Raw genomic sequence first — 27,063 nt, forward strand, 5'->3', positions numbered from 1 at the left:
TACCACAAGGATCTGTGCTGGGCCCTCTACTGTTTGCAAACTATTTCTCTGAAGTCCAGGCAAAGGTAGATGGCCTGTGGCTTACTATGTTTGCAGATGACCATCAACTCGGCACAATCATATAGAGTTCCCGAACAATGTTAACATATTACAGAAAGGGCTGATACAGACAAATGATTGGTGCCAAACTCATTGGCTTAAACTTAACACCAAAATATTGCCTCATTTTCCCCTTTGGCAAAGAAGTACCCCTGCTAATTATGATATACATAGCACCCCTCTAAGCTCAAACCTAGTGGTGCGAGACTTGGGAACATAGGTTGATGTCAATCTAAACTTCGATCACTATGTGTCCATAGTGGTAAGGCATGCATTCTACATTGTGCACCTTATAAATAAGGGCATCACATCCAAAACCAGAGAGGTCATAGCTCCACCATACTTGATCTTTATCCGACCACTAATTGAGTATAATTGTCCCTTCTGTATGTACCTCACCACACACCTGCAGCAACTGCAGTAACTACAGTGGTTTCTGATCCTGAGAATCCAGGGCCTCCAAAACATGACATACATGGAAACAATGTGCCTATCACTGCACTCAGTATCATACAGGCAGCTGAGAGGTAACCTGTGCCTGGCCTACAGAGCAGTCTCAGACCCTGCCCTACTGGAAATGCTGGACATCCACAAATCAAATGGGACAAGAATAACTTGCTCCGGGGATCTCAACCTAGTGTGTGACATGAACTGAACATGCTGGAGAGACAGATATATCTCTTAGTGATTACCTCTCTGCTGAAACAGGCTTTCAATGGATGTGACGCAGTGCTCCTCAATGACTCTATTCAAGCACAACCTTGACAACTGGATGGGTGATTGTAAATTCACCCCAGGGGTGTTACATATGTCCCTCATGGACAGGGGCAGTTGGTGCTGATCACAAAATCACTCTGTTAACAACAAACATCTAACCATGCTGAATAAGTACTTTAATATTTACACAGCTATGCTTGTAAAGGCCCTAGGGCCATTAGCCTAGTAAACTCCTATGAACCTATGAAGCTATGAACCTATGCAGACCTCCCAACATCTTCTCTCCTATATCTAATGCTGATGCCATCAACTATAAGTTGTCCTGCAGGCTTGTAAAAGTCAGACTTGTGCCATGGAGCTTGCTTAAAGTACTGAGCTCTGTAGTCTGTGTACTTAGGTAGGGGTTCTGTTCTCACTGCAGTCAAGTAAGTGTGTGTGTGTGTGTGTGTGTGTGGGTGTGTGTGTGTGTGTGTGTGTGTGTGTGTGATGTCATCAGCTGTATCTGATTTGTGGATGTGCACTATTCTCACCGGGGTAGGGTCAGAGACTGGCCTGCAGGCCAGGCAGAAGTAACCTCATCCTATACAATCCAGATTACAGTAACGTGGTTTCAGTCTCTCCACACATCATGACATGGTTTGTAGGCCCTCTGTTTTCTTGGTGAGAAACCCCTGTGGTCTCTCCAGCTCTGTATGTGTCTGGTGAGGATGCAAATGAGAGCGCTATACTCTATTACTGTTCTGATGAGGTTCAAGTACAGTGATGTAATATAATCCTCAGTTCTGAATACGATGGCATGACTTATGATGTGCACAACATAGGCTTTCAATACCAATGTGGAGACTTGGTGGTCGAAGTTTAGATTGCTGTCTATGTGTGTTCCCAGTGATTGCATCACTGGGTTTAGCATAGTGGGACTGTAGTCAATGCTGTAATTAGCAGGAAATTCCACTTCACAGAAGGACAAAATAAAGACACATGTTTGCCTTTATTTGTAGACCGTGTGGCTTTGTCACCAATCATTTGTCTGTGTTAGCCCCTTCTGTAGTATGTTATCATCATAGAGGGACTCAATTATTGCACCCAGTATGCAAGAACCAATAAATGCATTAAGCCAACGACCGTATACTTTAGCCTGAACTGTTGAGAAATAGAGTCCAAACAGTAATGAGCAAAGCACAGATCCCTGTGGTATGACAATGGTGATAGCTCTACTGGTACAGGTTGATTCACAAACTTTCACAGTATGTGTTGTGTCAATGAGCCAATTGATTACCCATCTAGTGACGTTAAGGGTTAATCCCCAACTGGGTGAATTTCTCAATGATACCTGCATGGGGGATTGTGTCCAAACCCTAGGCCAGATCAGGATAGCCAGTATGCACTGTCTTACCTTCATCCATGCCTATCACACAGAATTAATGGGCTGTGACAACATCACAGCTCATCTACCGCATGACTCAGCACATACACTTTTCTGACACTGTCGAATACACACTTCAACACACCCCACACACAGACTATGCTCCTGTAGAAGGTTGTACATCAACATGCATTCATGTGAGTGAGGGGGGCAGCACCCGATGTATGTATGTATAGACACATCCTGACTCTCCTCATCCATGAGGTAGACCAACATATCATGGACCTTTTACTAAATGGACACTAGTAATATGCCAGATGTGTGCAATAGACCTGTGTGAGTTGTTAATGCTACATCATGTCTGTTACATCTGTTAGATGTCCTAAAAGAGGTCATCAAGGGCATGCATGATGACAACACTATCATCCTTTTGAACTTGACAAGCCCAAGGTGTTTGTTACAAATCCACACTGAGGTATTCACTCAGCACTGTCAGATGTGGCCATAAACACCTATATCACTAAGTGGGGAGACCACTGCATCACATATGTGGCATCTAAATATGTTGAAATGTGTGAAGTGAACTATATCGCAGGTCCAATGATCAGGTCCGTACATCAGGGCTGTCTGCTAGGCCCTTTCCTGTCCATTACTTAAGTTACAGACATCACAAATGGCATGCAGATCCTGTGTCCAAACAGCTGTATGAAGGACTACAGATTGTGAGCAATCATCGGCTCCGGCTGTGATATTACTATAATACAGACGGTATCAACACACAGCAAAGATTTCTGCCACAGCCATGAAAACACCTGCAATGACACAAAAAGATGGGGGGATTTGTTACATCAGGAAAACAAATACACAACCCAATGTACACATAGGTTTCATAGCTGGTTACTGGGCTATTGACACAAAGATCTTTATAAGCCTACCCATGTGTACCCAATTACTAGTGAAATCCAATATAAAAGATCTTGCCTAAACTTGAGATGTTAGTTAGCAATGGCGCTATAATCAGACCAATAGGTATGTGACCTGTGTCCTGGGGTAAATGGTATATGGAACATCCACCAGCATGTGGACACAGTGCTGACTACTCCTTTGTATGCAACACAACTACTGAGTATGTGCAGGACATCCACATCACAGGCCATGATACCGCCATAGTTCACAGCCTTCATCATACCAATAACTGAGTACAGTGCACCCTTCTTCATGCACCTCACTACACATCTTCCAGTGATGTGTAACTGAAGTGTACCACCTTTGCCACAGCGAGCTGTCACACATCTTATTGGCCATACCTAGGTATTCCTTTCATGGCATAAACATTACTGTCTGATGGTGTAGAAACCCCATGAAGTTGTTACACCAGATGCATGTGTGATACCTGTTCCAGTGATGCTCACAGTACATACATAGCTGTTTGACAACATTAATAGCATAGGTAACATTTGTACCAGTGTCAACTAGCCTGTATTGATCTTAATGTCACATACAGGTATAGCAGTGTTCCCCCTAACACCTCCGGCAGATGTTACAATGTCAGGACAGTGTGCGTGATTACTCTCTTAGAGTGCAGACATGTCATAATAGCTGTATAAGTGTTTTTGTGCAGAACCCTCTCTGATCACTCTAAATCACATATGTTATGACAGATATGAGATTACTGGTGGTATTATTCTGATATTGTCCATGACTGTGCGTGCTCCTTTTAATGTTGTCCATGAGCCTTTATCTGTGTCCCACTTGTTGGAGACCTTAGCTGAGACTACAGTCATATTCAGGCAACTTGGTTTGCACAGCTTCACAATATGCACCCTACCCCATTTGTATATAACATCACTGATAGATGTCCTCTGCATTGTTCATGTAAGGATGCTTATCTCAAACAAACAGCCTCCCCGATGCTATGTCACCTTGTGTGACAGTCACATAATACACATTTTCACTGTGCAGTCCCTATTGTGCCATATTGATATGTGATTGGTGTTACTGCTACAATTGTCTTCCATTGACATGCCCTCATCTGGTGTACATTAGGTTGGTTCACCTGTCCTCTTTCCCTGTATTCATTCCTACAATGCATCTGTTTGTCCCTATTAAATACACACACTTACCCTGAGTGTTTATTTTACATGGCAGTCCATGTACCCTTACAGATCATTTACACAATATCAGGACAGAATGCCATGAATGGAATTTCACAATACTATGCACTGTATACACTGTCCTGTATTGTGTTTGGACCATATACATATCACACCTTATATCTTTAAGTCTGTTCCTTATACAATTTGTGGTTTTCTGCCATATCACTGGGATGACCTCAGGACTGATGTCACTAAATAATTACATACATTTGAGTTTCAGACTTCAAATCCTTCAGAAAATGTATCTTAACACAAACCGCTTATTATTCTTGCACATTTCTAATGTACAAATATGTAGATTTTGTCCCTATTTCTGGGTCACTGTCCCCCCATTATGTTGGGCTTTGCCCAAATTTCTTGCACTAAGTGGTTGAGAACTATGGAAACGTATATATGTTATGCCCTGGTAATCATTGTGGCATTTCATGCAAACCCAGTAACCAACTGTACCCTGCTGTAGACAAGATTGCTATCCATGTTGCTTTACATGGTTTCCTGCCCAGCAACACTGTTGCCAGCCACAAAACTGCGCTTATTTATATTTAAACTTGGTATGCAGCACGAATATGTAATTAGTGCTGTTGCTTGCCGCTCATCACTGCGCACACATGTAAACTCCGTGTAGGCTTCACGCAAAGCCTACACAGAGTTTAATGGATCCCAGGGAATGTCTTCATTTAATGAGTATTGTTTTATCAAATTATTTCATATTTTACAGCTGTTATTAAAGTCATATCAATTGTTTTACATTGTTTGAGTAATAGTTTGAGGAAGAAAGCACTATAATAAAATTGAACTTGGTTATTAGAGTCAGGTGATCTCAGAAGACTAGTTTAAAATACATGAACATTATCTTGTTGAAACAGAAGTGAAATTATAATAATGAACCTGATAAAACAAGGGCCGCTCTCAGGACTTCATATGTTGTTTGACAAGTCAAGGAATAAAAATTATAATAATGAACCTGAAAAAACAAGGGCTAGTCTCAGGACTTCATATGTTGTTTGACAAGTCAAGGAATAAAGAGTAATGAGTACCTTCTAAACTTCCAGATTGTTTCAATCCAGCTCAGTTTTATTTTAAGCTAAAAGCAGATTGCAAGGATATAAAAGAATAAGAAAATTGTTTGGACTTAATTGTTTTGGAGAGGAAAATGCTAAAAGCATTGGAGCATATTAATTTTTCCTTAAAAGACTAGCATGATTTAATTATGAAAAGAGTGAATATATAGCATAACAGATGTAGTAATGCAGTAGTTTTGACTTGTAGCAAGGGATATGGGTCACAGATACAGTAATGAGATGTAGAAGAATGAGGTAGATAGATGTAAACTGCTACTTGCTGTGCTGTATAGGATGAAGTTAAGTAAGGGGGGATGTTCATTTCTAACTGAGGATGAAAACAGAAATGCAGTATGGCAGATAAAGATAAAATTAACAATATGGGCACAAGGTGGTGGTGTTTAAGATAGAAATGCGAAATAAAAGAAAGCAGAGTATGGGATGAGTAACTTCTGGATTGAGAGGGTTGTGAGGTAGTTATAGCAAGATCAGTAACACTAAGTATAAGAGAACATGTTGCCTTAGTGGACTTTCATTTTTGGATTAGGTACATTTTAACCCTCACAGTATATGTCTCTCCTACAAAGTTTGCATCCTAGCAACAAAATATCCCATTCTCTCTCGCCCTCCCTCCTGTTGTCCGTTTTTCTGTTATACCCACAGTGCCACTTCATTCTTCCATGAGTACTGTATAAAACTCAACTGTCTAATTACCCATGTTTCTTACATTATGTTGGACGACACTCCATAACTTTCCTTTCCCCTTTCTCTGATAATAGCTCCCCCCTCACATTTCCTTCATCCTACTCCTCTAGACCCACAAAGAGTATCCCTGCCCTTCTCTGCATATGCAGTTCATAGGTTCATAGGTTAATAGGTTCATACTAGACTATCGGCCCTAGGGCCTATACAAGCCTAGCCATAACAATTCCCTGGCTATTTCTTCCCACACTATTTACTTCCCTGGACCCCTGTCTAGCAGGGCGACTGACATGATCCCCGGGGTGAATTTCCTTTCTCCCATCCAATCATCAAGGTTCCTTTTGAAGAGGGCCAAATAGGCACTCTGCTTGACATGTATGGGCAGTCTATTCCAGAGTCTGGGGAGTCTCTGGGTCAGGAACCTATCCCTCCAGCATGTTTTGTTTATTGTGATGACAAGATTTAGATCCCTGGAGCGTGTGGCTCTGAGGGATTGGGATTTCTTCAAATGTAGCATGTCCAACAGCTCTGGGTTTGGCATGGCCTTGTATGTTAAGCAGAGATTGCCTCGGAGTAGACGATATGCGACAGAGTGTAGCTGGAGTTTTTTAAGGTGGTCAGCAAGGGCATCTGGTTTAGACCTGTGATTCTTTTAATGAGGTATTTCCGTGGCCTTTCCAGTTGTTGCAGGTGTCTTGAGAGGTACATACCAAATGGGGCATTGTATTCTATAATGGGTCTAATAAGGGATGAGAACAGTGGGACAATGACCTCCTTTTTTCTGGATGAAAAGCCCTTAGTGATGAGGTGTGCCACATAGAAGGATTTCCTGACTGTTGTGGCGATGTGGTTATTGAAGGTGAGACCACTGTCCACCTGTGTCCCTAAGTCTCTTATCACACTTTCAGTGTTTAGTGTACTGCCACCTATGTGATAATTCATGGGTACATGTTTTTCCCAAAGGGGATAACTATACATTTCTTGGCATTGAGCTTGAGCCCATGGCTCTGGCACCAAGCATCTGTTTCTGTAAGGCCCTTTTGTAGAGTATCCGCATCATTTGGGGATTCAATAATGGCTCCCAGTTTGCAGTCATCTGCGAACTTTGTTAGCTAGAGTCCCTTAGTGTTGGCCTGTACTTCAGAGAAGTAGATGCCAAACAAGAGAGGTCCCAGGACTGAACCCTGAGGTACTCCACTTGTCACTTGTCTGGAGCTGGATTTGGAGTCAGCTACTTTTACAGTGTGGGTTCTGTCAGCAAGCCAGTTGGCAACCCATTGAGTGATATAGGGATTAATGCTCAGCTTAGTAAGTTTATCTATGATTCCAGAGTAGAGGATGGTGTCAAAGGCCTTGGAGAGGTCCAGATAGGCTGTGTGGACTGCCTTACCCTCGTCCACAGCTCTGGAGACTGATTCAAAGAAGTCAGTAAGGTTCAGGAGACAAGATCGGCCCTTCACGGACCCAAACTGGGTGGGATCCAGTGTTTTAAGGTTGCCAATGTCTTTGTTTATAAGTTCCATGATAATATGTTCCATGGCCTTGCAGATCAGGCTCATCAGACTGATGGGGTGGTAGTTCCCGGGATCCAAGTTGAATCCCCCCTTGTGGAATGGGATAACTGTAGCTGTGCGCCACTCAGTGGGCACGAGGCCTGAGGTGAGGGTATGATTAAACATGACACTTAGGTGAGGTGCCAGTTCATTTTGTAGTTCATGTAGTACACAGCCTGGGATGTCATCTGGTCTCATGGATGCTGTATTCTTAGCTTTAGAGAGTGCATTTTCTACCTGTGCGGCCATTATTACCAGAATATGGCAATCTTCCAGTATTGAGATGGGCCATTTAGGGGGTGAGAGGGGGGTGAAGTTGGCACTGAATCAATCTGCCAGGATATTGGCAATATCCTTGGGATCAGTATATTTAATGCCATTCTGTTGTAGCTCAGAGCAGATCTGAGCATTGCCATTTAGATTCTTGACATAGTTATAGAATGCCTTGTGGTTGTCTTTGGGATCTTTGGCAATTTTATTTTTGGAACTAGCTTTGGAGGATTTTATGAGGGATCTCAGCTTCTTACTAAGGCTGGTAAGGGAGGTTTTTGCATCCAGGGATTTTCCTTTTTTCTGCAATAGTTTTTTCCTTTTGTTGTAAAGTTTGTTTATGGCAGGGGACCACCAGATTGGCTTCCCTTTTTTGGAGGAGAGCATCTTGGTTCTATTTGGGATGGCACGATTCATGCATGAGTGGATGTGCTCGAACAGTGCCTTAGTGTAGGACTCAGCAGTTGAACTTTCAGTTCCCGTCTGCATGGGTGTCATGAAGTTTGTAACTTCTGACTTGAGTGGCATGAAGTTGGTCTTGGAGACGTTTTTTATGGATGTTAACTTACTGGGGGGTGGGGGTGGGATGTGGATGTTAAGGGTGATTAGCTTATGGTCTGATCTGACCAACGAGGGGGTGACCATAGGTGTGGAGCATCGATTTCCCATGTTGGCAATGACCAGGTCTAGGATATTGGAGCCCCTAGTGAGACTATGGATTAGTGGATCCAGGGCACTGGAATTTATGAATTCTAAGAACCGTTGGGCAAAGGTGTTGATGCATGAGTAGTTTTCCCAGTTAATGGCAGCGTAGTTGAAATCACCCAGTATTAGGGTGTTTGGTTGTATATTAATATTTTCCAGTATGTTTAAAAAGGTGTAGTGAGAATCTTGGGGCATGGTGGGGAATCTGTAGCAAGCTACAATTTGGACTGCAGTCTTACCTAGCGTTAGTTGCATCTGAAGAATTTCAGATGCATTGTGTTGGGCAACTAACCTGGTGGTGTGAGTATCCTTGGTGAATATGGACACTCTTCCACCTTTAGTGTTTCGATCCTGGTTTGGTAGCCAAAAAGTGTGGTAAGAGTTGTAGCCTGGTATTGCAGGGGTGCTCTCTGGAGCCTTGAACCAGGTCTCAATTACTGCACAGTTAGCGATGTTCTCCATTTTTAGGAGTGCCTTGAGAGAGAGTGCATTTTGAGGTTTAGACTTCTAGCATTGAGTAGCATTACCTTCAGATTTTGCATGCTTGTACCTGTTACGGTGGTGGTTTTGTCCTTTGAACTTTGCTTAAAAAAGGCACTATAGGGGTGGCAAGAGCTTTAGCCAGTAACCTGAATCCCAGGGGCGACAGGTGCAGACCATCTCTGGCAAAGCACCATGGTCTGTCGATCATGTCGTCCCAGGCAGACAGATACTGGATCCCCTTTGAATGACACCAGAAGCTTAGCCAATTGTTGAAGTCAATTATTTTGTCCTTATATTGTGGTATCATTCTGGGCAAAGGCAGGATGCTACTCAGGGCTAGGGTCATACCTGCCTGGGCCACATGATCCGAGAGCTCTTCCATGTCTCTTTTCATGTAGTCCAGGGAGGTACGTCTCAAGTCATTCACTCCAACATGGACAATGACAGAGTCATATTTGTACTTGTTGTGGAGTGACTTGAGTGCATGCGTTATGTGGCGGATCCTGGCACCCGACCGGCAGCTGAGTGTAATTTTCTCCTTGTTCAGCCTGTTGAGTAGGACATCAGTGTGCCTGACTATAGAGTCACCTATGACTAAAGTGTTGGGTACGTTATCTTGCTTTAGGTGCTGTTGCTGGGTGGCACACTGGTGCTGTGAGCTATGTGACACTTTGGTTGTGATTGGTGTTTGTTTGTGTTTCAGCTTCAGAGGTTCTTGTTGCTTGGGCAGGTTACAGTTAAGTGCCTCCGCATATGTGGATTTAGTGTTGCTATGTGTGGGTGTTGGGGGTGTGAGTTTAGAAGGGCTATGTGTTGCTTGAGGTGTAGTGTGGGTGTTAACCTTCTCCTCTTGACTGTCTAGCACAATCTTGGGTGGAGAGAGCTTTGCTTCCAGTTTGGCTATGTAAGTGCATCTCTCACAGGTCGTAGTATTGGTTGGTAGGAGGAGAGGGTTGTCTGTGTACATGAGGCAACTGCTGCATTGCCCCAGTATGCCCAGATTCACCAGGTGGACAGGAGAAATCAACGGAAGCTGACCCTTGGACATGCCTGGTTTGGTGCTTTTTTTTTTTTTAAGTACAGGAGCTGTTTTCCCTTACCTTAGCAAGGTACTTTGCAATTATAGGCTGTTTAGTGCCTATGATTAATTTCTCCTTATTAATAAGGAGAGTTGAGTGCTTGTATCAGTTTAAGGTTTCCTAGTGCTTTCCAGCAGGTATTAGAGCAAGTGCTAGTCACAGGGATGCTTAAAGGGAAGATGGAAAAAAAATGGTTTATCCTAAACACTGCAGTGTGCACTAGAGAAGTTAGATGTGAAAGTAGGTAATTTAAGTTTTACCTGTCTAAAAAGTTAAGTTTTAGTGGAGAGTCACTATTTTTAAAACAGCAAGATAGATTGAAAGGGGGTGATCATTTTTGTATTCCGGTACTATGGAATATAGTAGAATGGCCAATAAATTTAAATAGTTGAAGGGGAGTAATTTCACAAAATGATAATTTTGTGCTTACTCACACAAGCCAGTGAAAGCAGAGAGGAAATGAGATATATGGTCAGATTAACATAAGAGGTAGGCAGCTAGAAAGTGGTATTTAAGAACATGACAGCAACAGGGTGGAGGGTGGGGAAAAATTTCTGCCTGACTCACAAGAAACAGAGCTGTGATGTCTTTTGAAGTTTTAATATGCAGTTAAAAGCAGAACACAAGCAAAACACAAGGTAAAGAAAACAAATCACAGCACTCAAAATATAAAAAGGCAATAAACCAATACAAAATACAACAAATAAAAAGCAAACCAACCTTTCCCTCACAGCAAAGTGTAGCAGAGTCTGGGTGAGCCTTTCCAATAAAGCTCTGACATGTTTTATTTTACCCCTTAAATAGAAGGCTTAGTTCCTAGCTCCACCCCCCTCAGTTCACAAATGATTAACCTTAAGTGACCTCTTCTATCTTATGTATGATCAGTTCTAATTTCTTCCTGACTCACAAGAAACAGAGCTGTGAGTTAGTTACTTACTTCTCCTTCAGCACTTGTTGTCCATCATTACAAGTTATCACCTTCACATAATTTGTGAAACAAATCTAAATTTTTTCTGTAGTTAGTAACTTATAGGTTCATAGGTTAATACTAGGATAACTGCCTATGTGGGCCATTTTAAGCCTAGCCAATTATCCCATTTGGTGCTTAAAATTAACCTATGCCATTAAGCTTAGATTCAGTTAACCCATTCCAATATCTATATTATATATTACTCTAGTGATAACTACTAAATCAGACATAGATATCTGGAGGGGACTCGTGCACTGGGATAAAGCGGGTAGGAGCTGCCTCTGTCCATTAGTAGTACAGCGGTAAATTTTGAGGTAAATTTCCTATTTCACCAAGCACTGATCGAAGTTACATTTGAATGTGGCCAGGGATGATCTTTCTTTTACATGGAAGAGGAGTCTTTTCCAGAGCAGTGGTATTGTCTGTGAGATATACTTATCCCTCCAAACTGTTCTGTTAATGTCAGAGAAGAGGTTTAAGTCTCTAGATTGAGTATTTATGATACCATTTGATTTGTGAATGTGAAGTAAGTTTATTAGTAATAGGTCAGAGTATACCTTAATTTCTATACACAGGTCACCTTTTAGCAGTCTGTTAGAGACCAAATATAGTAATAGGGCTTTGGGATGGTCCATGTAATACATATTTTTTAGGTTTGTATCCTTTTGATAAGGTATCTCTGTGGGAATTCCAGGCTGTGTCATGAAGGTTTTAGTTTAAATGTATGTGAATAGTAGTTTGTTATGTAACACACTGAGGAAGGGCATTGGCCTGAAAGCTTTGCGTATTCTAAATAAATATGTTTTCTACTTACTATTACCTGCCTAGCATTTCTGATCACTGCTCTTGGCATTCCAGTTGTCGCCAGTGCCTGAAAAGAGGTATGCAAAATTGGCATTATACTCAATGATTGGCCTAATGACAGCTGAGTAAAGGGGGACAATGTTATCCATGGATCTAGAAGCAATCCCTTGTTTACAAGCTGCACAGAATAGAAGGACTTCTTTACCTCAGTGGACACAACCTCGTCAAAAATTAGATCACTGTCCACATAAGTTCCCAAATCCCAAACTACTGGATCAACTTTTAGGGGTGTGCTGTCTGTGAAGTAGTTCTCTAGGGGAGTTGACTTTCCAAAGGAGATGATGATGCATGTTTTTGGAATTTTAGACCTATAAGGCCCAAATCATTCAAAACTTATCCTTTCTTTCCTTGAGATAGCCTCTGTTTTCAATCGGCTTGTGAGGGACTGAAATATTTTCCATTGTTGGATGACCACAAGAGACCCAGGAGAAGTACATCTCCTACAATAATTTGTGGGGGCATCCAGCAGCTTCTGCACTGATCTTCCCAATCAGAGTATCCAGACCTTAACAGTGCTCAGCCAGCTCATGGAAAGCAGGCCACTGACTCTCTCATTCAAGGTTCAGTATTCAAACATGGACTCCGGGAATCTACTACTCTCATCTCTCCAAAGTCAAGCTAGGTCAACCATCAAGAGTAAAGGAGACTTCTGTGGGTCTTCCTACTCTGTGTGGGCCCATGAGGATGTTCCATACATTAGGCATGGATGCATGGTTAAACATGTGGTGGGATCTGTCCTTAGGGAGTTTTGATATTCAAACAAGGTCCAATGCACAGAGTCAGATCCAACACTAGGTGAACTAGGCAGCTGCCCAGGGCCTGTGTTGGCTGGTGGGCATGGCTTTGGATAAAAAATTTTTAAAAATCCATTAAAAAAAACAAGCCCAGATTTAGGACCTTGTGGGAGAACCTCAAGCACAAAAACATCAACATTAGGACATTAATGAACATCTGTAAGGACGGCAAGCACAGAATCTTTGGAAAACCACAGGAGATTTGATTTAAAATGTCAAACATATGCAGAGCAAGCCATCACAAGCACTGTGCGAGATTTGATTTAAGTAGGAGATAGCAGACATCATGTCAGATATGCACATTAAGCCAATCCGGACACCATTCCAGTGAGTGCACAGCTTCAGTAAGAACAAATGTTAAAGGCATGTGTGTTTGTAATGGCCCAGTTAAGGACACTGCCTAGTGAAGTGACTTTGCTCAGAGTCAAACCTTGCACCAGAATTATTGTCAGGCAAATGCTTGAACTTCCACACTAGCTGCTAGGTCTCCTTTAATTTTATTTCTTTTTATTGTTGTTGTTGTTTGTTTTTGAAAAGCACGGAAAATCTGTCACTGTCAATCATAGTCTCATAGTTGTGTTGTTCAGTGTCAGTGATGCAACAGGTGCATACTTGTTTTTGGTGTAGAAGGCTGTGGATTTTCTTCCCATACCATGTAGATTGGTTGCTGGCACTACTGTGTAGTATGGGGTGGAGAGTATACCACACTCCTGAATGTGTCTTCCTTTGGATGAGATGCATATCACCAGCATATCAATTTTTTATGTAACGTAGACCATTTATTCTTCAAGGGGGGCATGCAATGAATTTGTGGATGCAACACTGAAATACAGAGTATTTGCTGGCAGCAAACCCTTCATTAGTTACAGCTCTCTTTAGTGTGGAATTTATTCAAATGACTTTTACTTTTGCGGAGATTGTACATATTGACTGATATTGGTGGATTATAATGCCAGCAGTTTGAGTGGCCTTTTAAGTTTGAAATGTTCTGAAATTGTTAGTTTTGTTATTATTGAGTCATAAATCTTGTTTCACTGCTTACTGGAAAAATGCTCAGACTCCAAATTTAAAACACACTCTAACAAGTGGTACTGTATTAAACAAGAAATATAATTTAATACAATCAGGAAGGTGAATCAAAGAACAAATGCATTTATGCATGGCCCAGAAAAATGTGAGCAGGGGCCCATGGTTTGAAATCAGTGCAAAGGTGCACTTAACCCTCCACTGGCCAGATGCATTTTCTATTCATGTGGGTTTCAATGCAGTTTCAATGAATGTGAGTTTCAAGGGCAGTGTATTTTACCGCTGCTAATTTTAAGACTGTTTTCTTGGTGAGAGTGTATTGTTTTGTTTTGTTTAGCAAATGGCTATCAGTGTTTGTGGTACAAAAAAATTGAAATAAAAAGTTTAAATTAAATCCAAATATTTGTAATCATTGTAGAAGTAAAGAAGAAAGTATACACATAAGTGAGGGGAGACAGTGAAGTAATGGGACACTAGAATAGGTGAGGGGTGCTGATCCATTACCATGTCTAGGGCCCCGACCATGATCCGATTCTGCCCATGCAGAATCCTTATGATCACATACAATATCTGGCATTAACCACCCTAGATACTGTGGCCTTATTAGTAAATACCCAACAAGTGCCTTCTATTTGGTCATTAATTTGTACATCAGATGAGTTTATACACCAATTCATGGTCCTAGGTATATGAGACTGTCTCTTCTACTTCTCACCCCCCTTAGCCTTCTGATGGGAAGGGGATTTTTGAGGATACTGAGATTATTGCTTATTAGATGAACAGTAGTATTAAAACTTTCACTCCATATGCCCCTCGATGACCAGCCTTTGCAGAAACACGCTTATGATTTCTTTTATGAACTGACATGTACATCCTCTGCCTTCTCAATAAATGGCTGATACACTATTTGGTAAAAACAAAATAGGGAGCCTTAACTAAGTCATCTCAATGAACCTGCCAAAAAGGATAAAATTCTTGTGCCCTATAAGCATCTGTATTTACCTCTCCCTGCTTATAAAGAGATGGGTAGCTTCTCCAACCCACTATGGCATTAAATGTCATCCTGAAAAACATTCTAGTGCAGATTCATATATGCTATCATTAAGCTTATGGCATACTGGTCACCCCTTAGCTTGTATGCTATCATCTTATGCAATAATGTTCTGTAATTCACAAAACTGTCCATCTTTACGTTATACTATTCTATGGAAGAAGTGCTTCTTAGGCTTGATGGTAGATTATCTTATAATGACATTTTCCAAAGTCTATGCATATTTCTAGTTTTAGTGTTACTTGCAGGCTTTCTAAAGCTCAAATAAGAACCCCTAGTGACCCTAGTATGTATCATATAACACATAATCTTTTATGTCTCTATAGGTCTAACACAAGTCAGCTCCATGCAGACTATAGAAGATAGAATACAATGCAAGCTGATTTAATCTCAATTCATAATTGATCGAACTGCTATTTATTAAAGCTAAGCTGTCTGCTCAGCACAGTTGCCACAAAAGACACATTATATTGCAGAATTGGTCTTGTTAAGATGTGAAAAGACTTGATTTATTGCTTTAAGATCTGATACTTATCTCTTTCAACATTAACTGAATACCCCAAAATGTTTGCAAAATGTAGTACTGACATTTTAGTTCCAGTTAAATTTCTTATCAATAATAGTACCTTAGTCTCTAGATTTGCTGTCAGTTGTGTTCTACCCCATAAATAGAATCCGATTTTGATATTACTAAGCTGCAGGATGGAGCATTTCTTAGTATTAAAATTCAGATCCTGATGTTCATGACATGACATCCACTTCTTAACGAGTTCCTGTAATGTAACTTTATCTCGCTCGTGGGATATACAGCAGCACAGCCCTAATTACAGTCATCCCAAAACATACATAGCAATGCCAATTTTGTAAAAAAAAAAATGTAAGATAAATATGAAGGGACCTAGCATGGACCTCAGTGGGAACCCATGGGTGGCATGCATAGCTGCAAACATGCTGTCTGTAACTTTAACCCTCGCTGTTCTCTCTGTCTAGTTCTACAGTCAAAATATGTTAAAGCTGCTCTTTTAACCCTTCTTAAGGTAATTTTTACTAAATCACATTACTACAGGAAGAACAGCATATTGTAAGGAATATCATACTGGGATTAGAAGTTACCCCTGTAAATTCCTGAACTCCTGAATGCCTACTACCCAAGTTCCATAATCTCTAAAAGGCAGTGCAGTCACCAGTAAAATAGTACAAGTGGTACCATCATTCTCAACATGACTGAGGGGGTTAAAATGCCTTGTAGATACCTAAGACTTTTCAATAAATGAATATCAGCGACAGCTATACACCCAGTAAATTGCTTTTCATAACAAAGGCAAATATGTTTTGTTTTTCTCTGAAGTAGAAAATTGTTTGTTTGTAAAACCATACCTTTTTCATCTGCTGCAGTAGGAAACTTGTATCTATGACTATGCATTTTTTTTAATCTACTCAATAACCAGTTAAGGTAGTTTCCTATTTCATAGCCTTTTTAGCAATCTTTCTATTTAAATATATCTTCCTATAAGGTGTATGCGAATGTGAAATTCATTTGTGATCTTGCTGGTGCAACATAGGTGCCAGGTACCACAGCATCTTTTGACCTCACCAGTGGATAAGAAGTTCAAAGCTTTAAACAAGATGTTCTCTGGTCATTTTAGTGTTGAGTCTCAAAATGTCCAATCAGTCCCATTTACAGTCTTGCCTTGTGAAACGGGGTGTGCAAAAACTGGCAGTGCTGTCTGATTCTGGGGCCAGAAAAGATTCTTACAATAGCTTCATTAGGTTGTTGCTATTTTCACTGTTATTGAGCTACGGTTCTGGAAGCAGGCATAGGAATGTGTCTACAGTAGATGCTCTGTCTTATGCTTTCCTCCTTCCGGTATGAATTAAGGTAGACCCTTTTGGTATTTCCTTCCACTGTGAGATCACCTTTGGATAGCTATGACCTGGATGAATACCTGCAAAAGAAGGAACAGTTGCTGACCCAGTACCCAATCTTTATGATGCTCTCAGTTTTTTTCCTTCTATTCTAGACTTGCCTTGTATCTTAAGAGTCTAAAGCCCCTAGTACAATGAAGAGGGCCCCCCACTATAAGTAATAATAGCAGTAATAACCACCAAAAATGCTTTGCAGAAAACAGACCCCTAGCTACCCCACAGGATTGCTTGTTGGAAGCTAGTTCTGTGAATATGTTCCAGCTTTTGCAACCATTGCAAAGGCTGTTAAGTTCAGAATGCAGTCTTATATATTGGTGTCCTACAGCTATTAGGTACCCCCCCTTAGGAAGATCTCCATTAAAGGACTATGTCATCCTTCATAGACCTCCTGGAACAGGCTTACACTACACTCCTCAAAAGAGTCATAAAGGCTGTTCCTATTTCACAGATAGAGAGAAAGAGAGAGGCAGAGTAGATTGTATCTTTCTCTTTTTTGTTCTGAAGGAGGTGGGAGTGTTCTTTTCCATGCTGGACCTCATCCAATATGTTAAATTCCAGATGTTGACTTTTCAGGAGTGTCATGCCTGCTGCCAGTAGGCAACTGGATAATATTATTAAAATGGTTGCTGCCTTTTAGCACCTCAGTTTATTGGGTCTACATAAGAAGTTGCTTCAAATTGCATTAGGTAAGATTCAGTTTCATTAGAAAATTATTCCGTATGGTGTCACTTCTGTATCCAAATATTTTGCCAAGCTGCCTTGCTTCTTTTTCCAGATAAATGGCTCCTAGTAACTTCACTAAGGGACTCCATGATAGCATCCCTTGTTTGGGATCACTTTAAACTGCAGGCGCTGAGATCATCCTAAACTTGAGATGAGTCATCTCTTGTTCCAGCACAGAGGACAGCCCTTATGATGGATTTGCACACTGTTTGTGTCAGTTATTTCTGTCAAGAGAGACATCCTAGGAAATCAAAGCCCTACCTACTTACGTGATGTCACAGAGAGGAGTGGAGGTATGAATATATCTGCGCTCTGAGTCCTAAAGTCCTCAAGGCAGCCATTACTTCACATTCCCATTTGTATAGTTGCAAATACAGGTGTCAGTTGGTACAAAGTCAGTACTCTGTTATAGACACTTTGATGATATGAGACCTTCTCAATGGGGTCTAGGCTGGTGGACAACATTCACCCATGTCTAGATGTACTTTTTTCACTCTGCAGGTGAAATTGCTGCATTATCTGATGGTATCTGATGGTGGATGCATTGCTAGTGGGTTATGAAGCCTTTTTGGGATACTTTATTGTAAAGACAAAATGCACCCCCAACCAGGGAAACTTCACATAAGTGAGCTAAAGATAACAGCATTGTTTCTTGCCTCCAGAATTGAGACCCAAGCTCTTGATGCTCTGCTCAAGCAACCAAGCCATGAGATGGGTACAGGAAAAAACAAGGTGACATGTTATCATATCTCCAGTGGAGAGTAGATGCAGATGTGGGCAATGGACCATACACCACAGTATACCTGTTACAGATATTCACATCCTTGGAAATGTGAGCATGCTATTGGATATGATTGTAAACAGCCCCTTTCTTCCCAACAGCTAGTGATATGAAATAGCTATCTGTTGAGGATTTTATCCACAAGACACCCTAAAGACTGATCAGTTCAGCATGTGGGAAAACATGGTTTTCATCCTTTTCTACTTAATTCGGCAAGGCAAAAGGGGTCAGTGGCAGATACATTCTGTGATAATGGAGACCACTGGACCAAGAGTAACTATCATCTATGAATACAAACATGAGAATAACACTCTGTCCACTGTTCTCCATTATCACAAGTTTTTTTTTCCTTATATGAAATGGAAAGTTAAAACTAATTTTTTATTTTGAAATAAAAGGGTATTTGTCATTTTTAATCTCCCGCCACACTCATGTTAGAACTTTAATGAGTTTTTTTAAGATAAGACATTTGGTGATAATGGAGAACACTGGATTGAAATAGTGAATTTGAGATTGTGATTTAAAATATTATGATAGCAGCTTACATGTGTACAACTACACTTCTGCCATAACACTTCAACCATCAAGCAATGACACTATTTCAGTTCTGTGCAGTCCATTATAGCTATACATTCTTCCTTCAGTGCCTGTTGGCAAAATTCAGAGAAAAAATGATTGGAGCACACTGTCATCACTTTGTGGAGGTTAAGCAGGGCTGGTTACAGGCTCTCAGGACCCTGGCAGTGGAAGACTTATCCCCAGACAATCCAAAGAAGTTCCTTTCATTTGAGTAACAAATGGCTTCACTTCATGGTCAGGGTGCTCCACTAGATCCTTTACTCCTGTCAGATCTCCCTGTGAAAAGTATCAGAAGTGGCTGAAACTGCCAGAAAGCCTGCTGTACTCTGAAAAGTAGAAGAAGTTCTCCATCTAGGCATTAAGGTATGATAAACCATCTGTTTGCTACGTTGTATGAGGTCTTGACCTATCACAGACATCTGTTTAATAGCTGTTTGTCATTCTACCACAAAGCCATCTCTATGGATCATGACATTGTTGACAGCAGAACTGTAAGCAAAACTGTCTGCTTAAGTAATTCCTTGGTGGAGTTTGGTACCTCCACTCACCTTTGAAGAACCCATGAACTTTATAACTGCTAGACTTACCCATCTTGTGTTCTAGCACGTTCAGCAGTTCTAAAGTTTGTCTATTGGAAGATTCTCTTCTTGGTGGCCATAAAATCTCTGAGCTGCAGACCTTAATATGTAGGGAACTCTATTTCACAGGAGGTAGGTGCCATTTTAACTTGCATTTTCTCTTGAAAGTGGTCTCAGAGTTATGTCCATAAACCAATCCATTCATCTCATTGTTGTTCCAGGGCCAGAAAGCAGGGAGAAAAAAGTGTCCTTTGTATCCTTGTAATGCACAACCAGCTCTGGTTCTACCAGAAGAGGTGCATGATTTAATTAATTCAGAAAAGTTATTTGTTTTTTGTACCAGATAAAGAGGGACTAACCATGGCTAAACAAAACCTGTCTAAGTGGATATGTAACTGCGGTCTTTTGTCACTAGGTGATAAGCCATATATTGAAAAATGCTGCTGTCAAAAGCCATGCATTCAGAGAAATAACTCTTTCCAGTACAGTGTCCATTACAGACATTTATGACATTTATTCTGTGGCTGTTTGGGCATCAGGGTACACCTTAACCGACCATTATTGCGTGAATCATGATTCTGGAAGTCAAGCCTCATGTGGTACCTTAGTGCTTCAGATCCTTGCCTTCGAAGCCCTTAGCTTTCAGTGTCTACCATATATGACATTCAAGAGAAGTTTAATTTGTACTAATTGGGATTCTTCCCTGCAGAGTGTCTTCAAAGTCAGATTTAACAGATACATGTCACAATATCAGCAAATCTGTCAGACAGCTACCTGTAGAGGTACTTACTACTCTCTCACGCTCTCACTCTATCACTGTGTTTGGATGGCTTCTCTATACAGCAACTATAGGTGCATTTCCTGTCATCCAGGTGAGTATCTAAATTGCTGTTCTTGTTTTTTGCATTTTTCAGGTTGTACTAACCAGCACAACAGGGGTTGAAGTGGTGGATGAAAGAACTGGGCATACTTTCTTAGCCTAGCATGTGACTCGTAGATGTTTGCTGGCAAGAGGCACTTATGTCCACAAACTATAAGAGCTGGGGGAAAATTTGGAATTGTGATGTTCTGGATACTTATACAATAGGACATAGGTTCATAGGTGTGTACTAGGCTAATGGCCCTGAAGCCTTTACAAGCCTAGCCCATAGATTACCCTGGGATTGTGCCACCTGACCTTAGTTCCCAGTGCCTCTGTCAAGCAGAGCCACTGGAGTCATTCCCGCTGTGAATTTTCTATTTCCCATCCACTCATCAAGATTTCTCTTGAAGAGGGCCAGTGAGGTGCTCTGTTTGACATGTATGGGAAGTCCATTCCATAGCATGGGCAGTCTCTGGGTTATGAACCTGTCCCTCCAGCACATTCTGTTGATTGTGGTAATGAGGTTGAGGTCTCTGGAGCATATGGTGTGGAGGGATTGAGATTTCTTTACATGTAGCATTTCTAACAGATCTGGGTCAAACATGGCTTTGTAAGTCATGCAGAGATTGCCTCTAAGTAGACGATATGAGGCAGAGAATAGTTGGAGTTTTTTGAAGTCTGTCCATATAGGTCAAGTGTTTAAGGCCTAGAATCCTCTTTGTGAGGTACTTTTGCAGCCTCTCCAGTTGTTGCAGGTGTCTAGAGCAAGGCGATGACCAATTTCTTCCTGGATGGAAAACCCTTAGTAATGAGATGTGCCACATAGAAGGACTTTCTCACCACAGTGGCAATGTGGTGGTCAAAAGGGAGGTTGCTGTCAACCTGTGTTCCCAGATCTCTTATAAAGCCTTCTGTGTTCAGTAGACTACCATCAATGTGGTAATTCATGGGAACCGAGTTTTTCCCAAAAGGAATGAAGACACATTTTTTGGCATTGAGCTTAAGGCCATGGTTCTGACACTAGTCGTTGGTCTCAGTGAGGCCTTTCTGTAGGATGTCAACATCACTTGGGGAGTTAATAATAGCTCGCAACTTGCAATTGTCTGCAAACATTGTCAGCCAGATTCCCTTCGTGTTGGCCTGGACTTTACTAGTTTACTAAAGGTCATTATATTTTTCTAAAAAAATGTCTTTTTTAAATCATACAGATTGGTTGATAATCAGAAGTATTACCTAGTGATATAGGGGTTGATGCCTAGCTTACTGAGTTTTTCTATGATTCCTGAGTGGGGAATGGTATCAAAGGCCTTGGCCAGATCAAGTTAGGCTGTGTGAACCACCTTGCCTTCATCCACAGCTCTGGTGACTGAATCAAAGAAGTTGACCAAGTTGAGCAGGCATGATCTACCCTTCACAAGACCAAACTGTGTGGGATCCAGAGTTTGGAGATCCCCTATATCCTTGTTTATTAGATCCATGATGATGCGTTCCACAGCTTTGCATATCAGATGCATTAGGCTAATGGGGCGATAGTTCCCAGGGTCTGTAGTCGCTTCTCCTTTGTGGAGAGGGATGACTGTAGCAGTGTGCCATTCGGTAGGGACAAAGCCTGAGGTGAGGCTGTGATTGAACAGGGCACACAGGTGAGGTGCCAGTTCACTCTGTAGTTCATGTAGCACACAGCCAGGGATATTGTCAGGTCCCATAGAAGCTGTATTCTTGACCTTGGACAGTGCTGTTTTAACATGTGCAGCAGTAATACTGGGTGCCTGCCTATCTACTGTTAATGTGATAGGTCCTTTGGGAGGGGGAGAGAGGGGTAACGTTGGCACTGAATCTGTCTGCCAGTATATTGGCAATATCTGTTGGCTCGGTATAGGAAGTACCATTGTGCAGTAGCTCAGAGCAAATCTGGGAATTGCCATGAAGATTCTTTACATAGCTACAGAAGGCCTTGTGTTTGTTTTTACTATCTGCCGCAATTCTGTTTTCATAGCTAGCTTTAGAGGATCTGATGAGGGATCTCAACTTTTTGTTGAGGCTGATAAGGGAGTTTTTCCAGTCTTGGGACTTCACCTTATTCTGCATCAGTTTCTTCCTTCTGTTGTAGAGTTTGTTTATGGCAGGTGACCACCAGATTGGCTTCCTATTTTTGGAGGAGAGTGTCTTGGTTCTACTGGGTATGGCAAGATCCATGCATTTGTGTATGTGTTTGTACAGTGCATTGGTGTATGATTCAGTGGTCATGCAACTATTCTCCATTTGCATGGGTGCTGTGAAGTTAGCCACCTCTGTTTTTAGGAGCCCAAACTTAGCTGTGGAGAAGTTTTTCATTGTGGTTACCTTTGTGGGGGTGGGGGGGGGTGGATTTCCAAGGTGATTAGTTTGTGGTCAGATCTAACCAGGGAGGAGCTGACTATTGGTGTAGAGCAATGGTCACCCATATTAGTAATGACCAGGTCAAGGATACTGCTACCTCTAGTGGGGGTAAGAACGAGCTGGTCCAGGGCAGTGGAATTAATGAATTCCAGGAAACGTTGGGCAAGTATATTGGTACATGAGTAGTTTTCCCAGTTAATGTAGGGGTAGTTGAAGTCACCCAGTATGAGAGTGCTAGGTTGGACCCTAATATTCTCCAGTGTGCTTAGGAACATGGAGTGTGAGTCTTGGGACATGGTTGGAGACCTATAGCAGGCTACGACCTGAATCGCTGTCCAACGGTAACTCACTGGAGAGTACCTTTTCACAGATTAACTGTTAAGTGAGCACACACCAGTTATTTTCACATGTAATTCTTCTGTTTCTAGCCCTGCATATCCTTTATCTTTTTTACCAGTGTCTGAGCCACTTATTAAATTCCTGGAAGCTTCTGGAAAATAAAGAATATGCATGGATCTTAAGACTGTAAGCAGATGTATTACCAGGGTTGAATAACATGGCTAGTATCAAGCCAGTTTTAGCAACTAGACAAATGCACTGCACTAGGTATTTTAAATATGTGTATATACATATATATGTATTCTTTTTTTTGTATATGTGCAAATAATTTGAACATGTAAAACATTTTTGTAATAAATATTTTATTAGATAGAATTATTTAAGTATATAGTTCTAGTATGTATTTATAAATTGAGTTGAAAGTATGTCAGTACCTTTTAAGGAAACTTTTTAAGGAACTGCTATATCTCTAAGCTAAAATGTTAACTGAATTATTGTAGAAATTATGTGATTAGCTGGCCGTGCTCACATGATTTTACTTGTTTTACAAAAACTGAAAGAATGTTACAGATTGTATATTGCACTGAAGAAGGATTTATATCCGAAAGCTTTGCTGTAATAAAGTATTGACGTTCTTGGAGTTGGAATTTTTCCATTATTCAGGTTTTCTGTGAATGCCAGTGAACAGAGCTAAAGCAAGGAAATTTGTCTCCCTGGACAACATACCCATTTGGCACTGTCCAATTAATTTTCAGAAACACAGGCAGGACTTAGACAAGTTAAAGCTGTCTAATAGGCATTCTCTATCAACATAATTTAATGAAGCTTGTAAAATATCATACATTTTTAAGGTTCAGCACCCCTTACTATTTGGCAAATGGGCCAGGTGCCCTGCTTGCTCCAACTGTTTCTTAGGCACTTATAGTGAATCTCCCATTTTTCTGTTTGTCATCCAGTGTAATGCCTCTGCAGTTGTTGGGATTCATAAGATCTGTCGAGTCCTGATCAACCAACTCACAGTTTCACTAATAATTACAGGCTTCTCCTGAGTATGTACAACCATAGAAACTATGATATTAAGTAAGGCAATGTGGTGCAAAGCCTGTTGCATGGCATTTGTAGAGGACTTAATCCTCCTTCAACCAGGGCTACTAAGTTAATTTTATTGAATAAATTTTGGAGAAATGGACACTTGAATAACTGTAGCTTCACAGACCATCCTATTGCTACACCATCTCTATTTTTCCTCATCATATAATTTATCATTTTGTGAACATCCATATAAGACTTACCACTCCTTTTGCAAGCTGCTATCAGCAACTCCTGTGCTTCTTCCTGAATTTCATATTGCATAATTAAAGTTTACTAAAGGTCACTATATTTTTCTAAAATAATGTCTTTTTAAATCATACAGATTGGTTGATAATCAGAAGTATTACTGCATTACTTTTTCAGTGTTTTGCTTTGGATTATGCTTTTTTAGTTTAGTAGTGATAATGCATTACTGCTTCATGCTTCCTTTTTATACTGACTTATTCCCCCATTATTTTGTTAGGAGGCTGCTCTAGTAAATTATATTATTTACATGCTTATATACCTGATTGATGAAACGTATTAAAACTAATAAATAATCTAACAAGAGAAATAAACATTTGACTGTCTTCCAGGCAATGTTTACTGTGTAGATGATGTAAAGTACAGACTCTTTAGAAAATCACAAAAACCTCTGACTTATAGTGGGTCAAAGCTGCACAGACTGAAGTCCCCAGAGTCCTAAAGTCTGCTTAGTCCACAAAGAAAAAGAGAAAAAAATACTGCATGTATTTTATATATATATATATATATATATATATATATATATATATATGTACCCCAGCAAAAAAAAAAAACCTTTAGAAGAGACTTAATAAAAAAATAAAAAACTTCAAATGACCATGTTGAAAAAATAAACGGACTCAGACTAGTAGTTTTAGCTATTTCGTCCTTTTAATAGTATCTGGACTTCATGAGAAACATATGTACAAAAATGACCTCACCTTCGACTTTATAGTGTTGATAAACAAAGGATAAATAAAAGAAAATGATGTGTGCAACAATAAAATTGTAAGCAACCTATCAGGAAGAACAGAAACATGACTAGGGGAGTGGTTATGTATATATGTACAGCATATATATATATATATATATATATATATATATATATATGTGTGTGTGTGTGTGTGTGTGTGTGTGTGTGTGTGTGTATATATATATATATATATATATATATATATATATATATATATATATATATATATATACTTTGTATAGAAGAATGCCTTTAATAATTATGATGCTATAATGCTGCTGAGTGCAGAAGTATTATATAAGAGTGGAATGCAAACGCAAAAAGTTATCCTATAATATCAAAACATAATAGTTCTTATATGAGCACCATTTTAATCTTATACTATCATATCCATTTTTCTACTTTCAGATACTGTACTGATGAGGTATTGTTAAGAGAGATGATGTCAAATCCCTTTCTCGAATACTATGGGGTTATTATTATCGATGAAACACATGAAAGAACTGTTGCAACGGATGTTTTTCTGGGACTGCTGAAGGATATTTTGACTCACAGAACTGAATTAAGAGTTGTGATTATAACAGTCCCTTATATGGCTGATACATTGTGGACTTACCTTGGCGAAATACCCATAATCCAATTGAAAAGTGAATGCTCTTCAGAAGTGGTTTATAGCTGCTCTGCAGAAGTTGATTATTTCATTTCTGCCCTAAAACTGCTATTCGAAATTCATTCCACAGGGGAGAAGGGTGACATTGTGGTCTTCTTCGCATCTGAACAAGTACGTATTTTAAAAATGATTCTACATTGTTTATTATTTACTTTTACTCTCTTGAGTCAGAATTGCTGGGCATTGTGTATGTTTGTGTGAAATAAATATTTTTTTCACAGCTTTTCTAGCAAACATTGGATAACACTGGCTATGTCTGATAACTCCAGTACTGTCACTGGACATCTACAGCTACTCCATATTCCAACATCTCTTGTCTGGTGTCATGATCAGCCTCTAGCCACTGAAGCTAATTGTCCAGTAGGTAGTTAAAGTACAACTTATTTTACTGCCCGTTATTCTAGCTCACTGTTAAATGCAGTCATGCATACTTACAGCAATATTGTATTTTAGTGCAATGTTTAAGTCCATGGTTAGATTTCCTAATGGCTCTAACTACTGCAGTCTCAACAGTCATTTGGGATTAGCTACAGAATAACATACAAATGATGTAAATATGTACTCGGTTATAAATCTCAGTACTCCTCACAGTACCCTGATTGAACACAGTGTATATAACAGATGTCACAATCGGTTTCTGGTAAATGGCATTAGATACTATTCCAAGAACAATACATTTAAAAATTATTAGGATTCATGTAATAAATTTAATTTTAAATACGCCTTCTGTATCAATATTACATATACATTTATTTATATTTACTGAATGTAAATGTCCAACTAGGAAGTCCACACTTAAAGTGAAGTCTGGGAAGAAAAGCACCAATAACTTGGAAGTACATAAAGTCAATACACCTCAAGAACATCCTAGAGATTTTATAAGACCACACACAATATGAGTCAAAGCAGAGTGAAATGATAGTATATACACTGTTGCTCAGCACAAAAAGTCTTTTTGCCACTGATAATGACATTATTTTTAATTTGGTCATGGACATCAGAACATTTGATGAAGTAATTTGATTTTTTTGGAATATCTCTAGACAGGCCCTTGCCAAGTTCTCTGGAGGACACCCACTTTTTCAGATGTCCAACATGGGATACAGGGGATGTGACCACCAAATGACTTCAGCATGAGTATGGCCATATACTGCAGTAACTACGGAAGAAAAAAATAATTAAACTGGGGATCTGGGTCCACTAGGGCACCAGAAGCCGTGGGGGATTCTAGCTGCACTGTGGTGCATTTTGGGAGTTCTTGTCCA

The 27,063-nt window shown here is 40.2% G+C and overlaps 1 protein-coding gene across 1 annotated transcript in view; it reads left to right on the top strand.

The window, feature by feature from the left end:
- The window catches only part of DHX32 (DEAH-box helicase 32 (putative)), a 507,915-nt gene that overhangs the window by 86,058 nt on the left and 394,794 nt on the right, over positions 1-27,063 (top strand). The window contains exon 3 of the mRNA XM_044056183.1: positions 25,537-25,909. Coding sequence (XP_043912118.1) covers positions 25,537-25,909 — 373 coding nt within the window. The remainder of the gene's footprint in view (positions 1-25,536; positions 25,910-27,063) is intronic.

This window comes from Protopterus annectens, chromosome 14.part0 (assembly GCF_019279795.1).
Source record: "Protopterus annectens isolate FY-2018-M chromosome 14.part0, PAN1.0, whole genome shotgun sequence".
Taxonomy (NCBI): Eukaryota; Metazoa; Chordata; order Ceratodontiformes; family Protopteridae; genus Protopterus; species Protopterus annectens.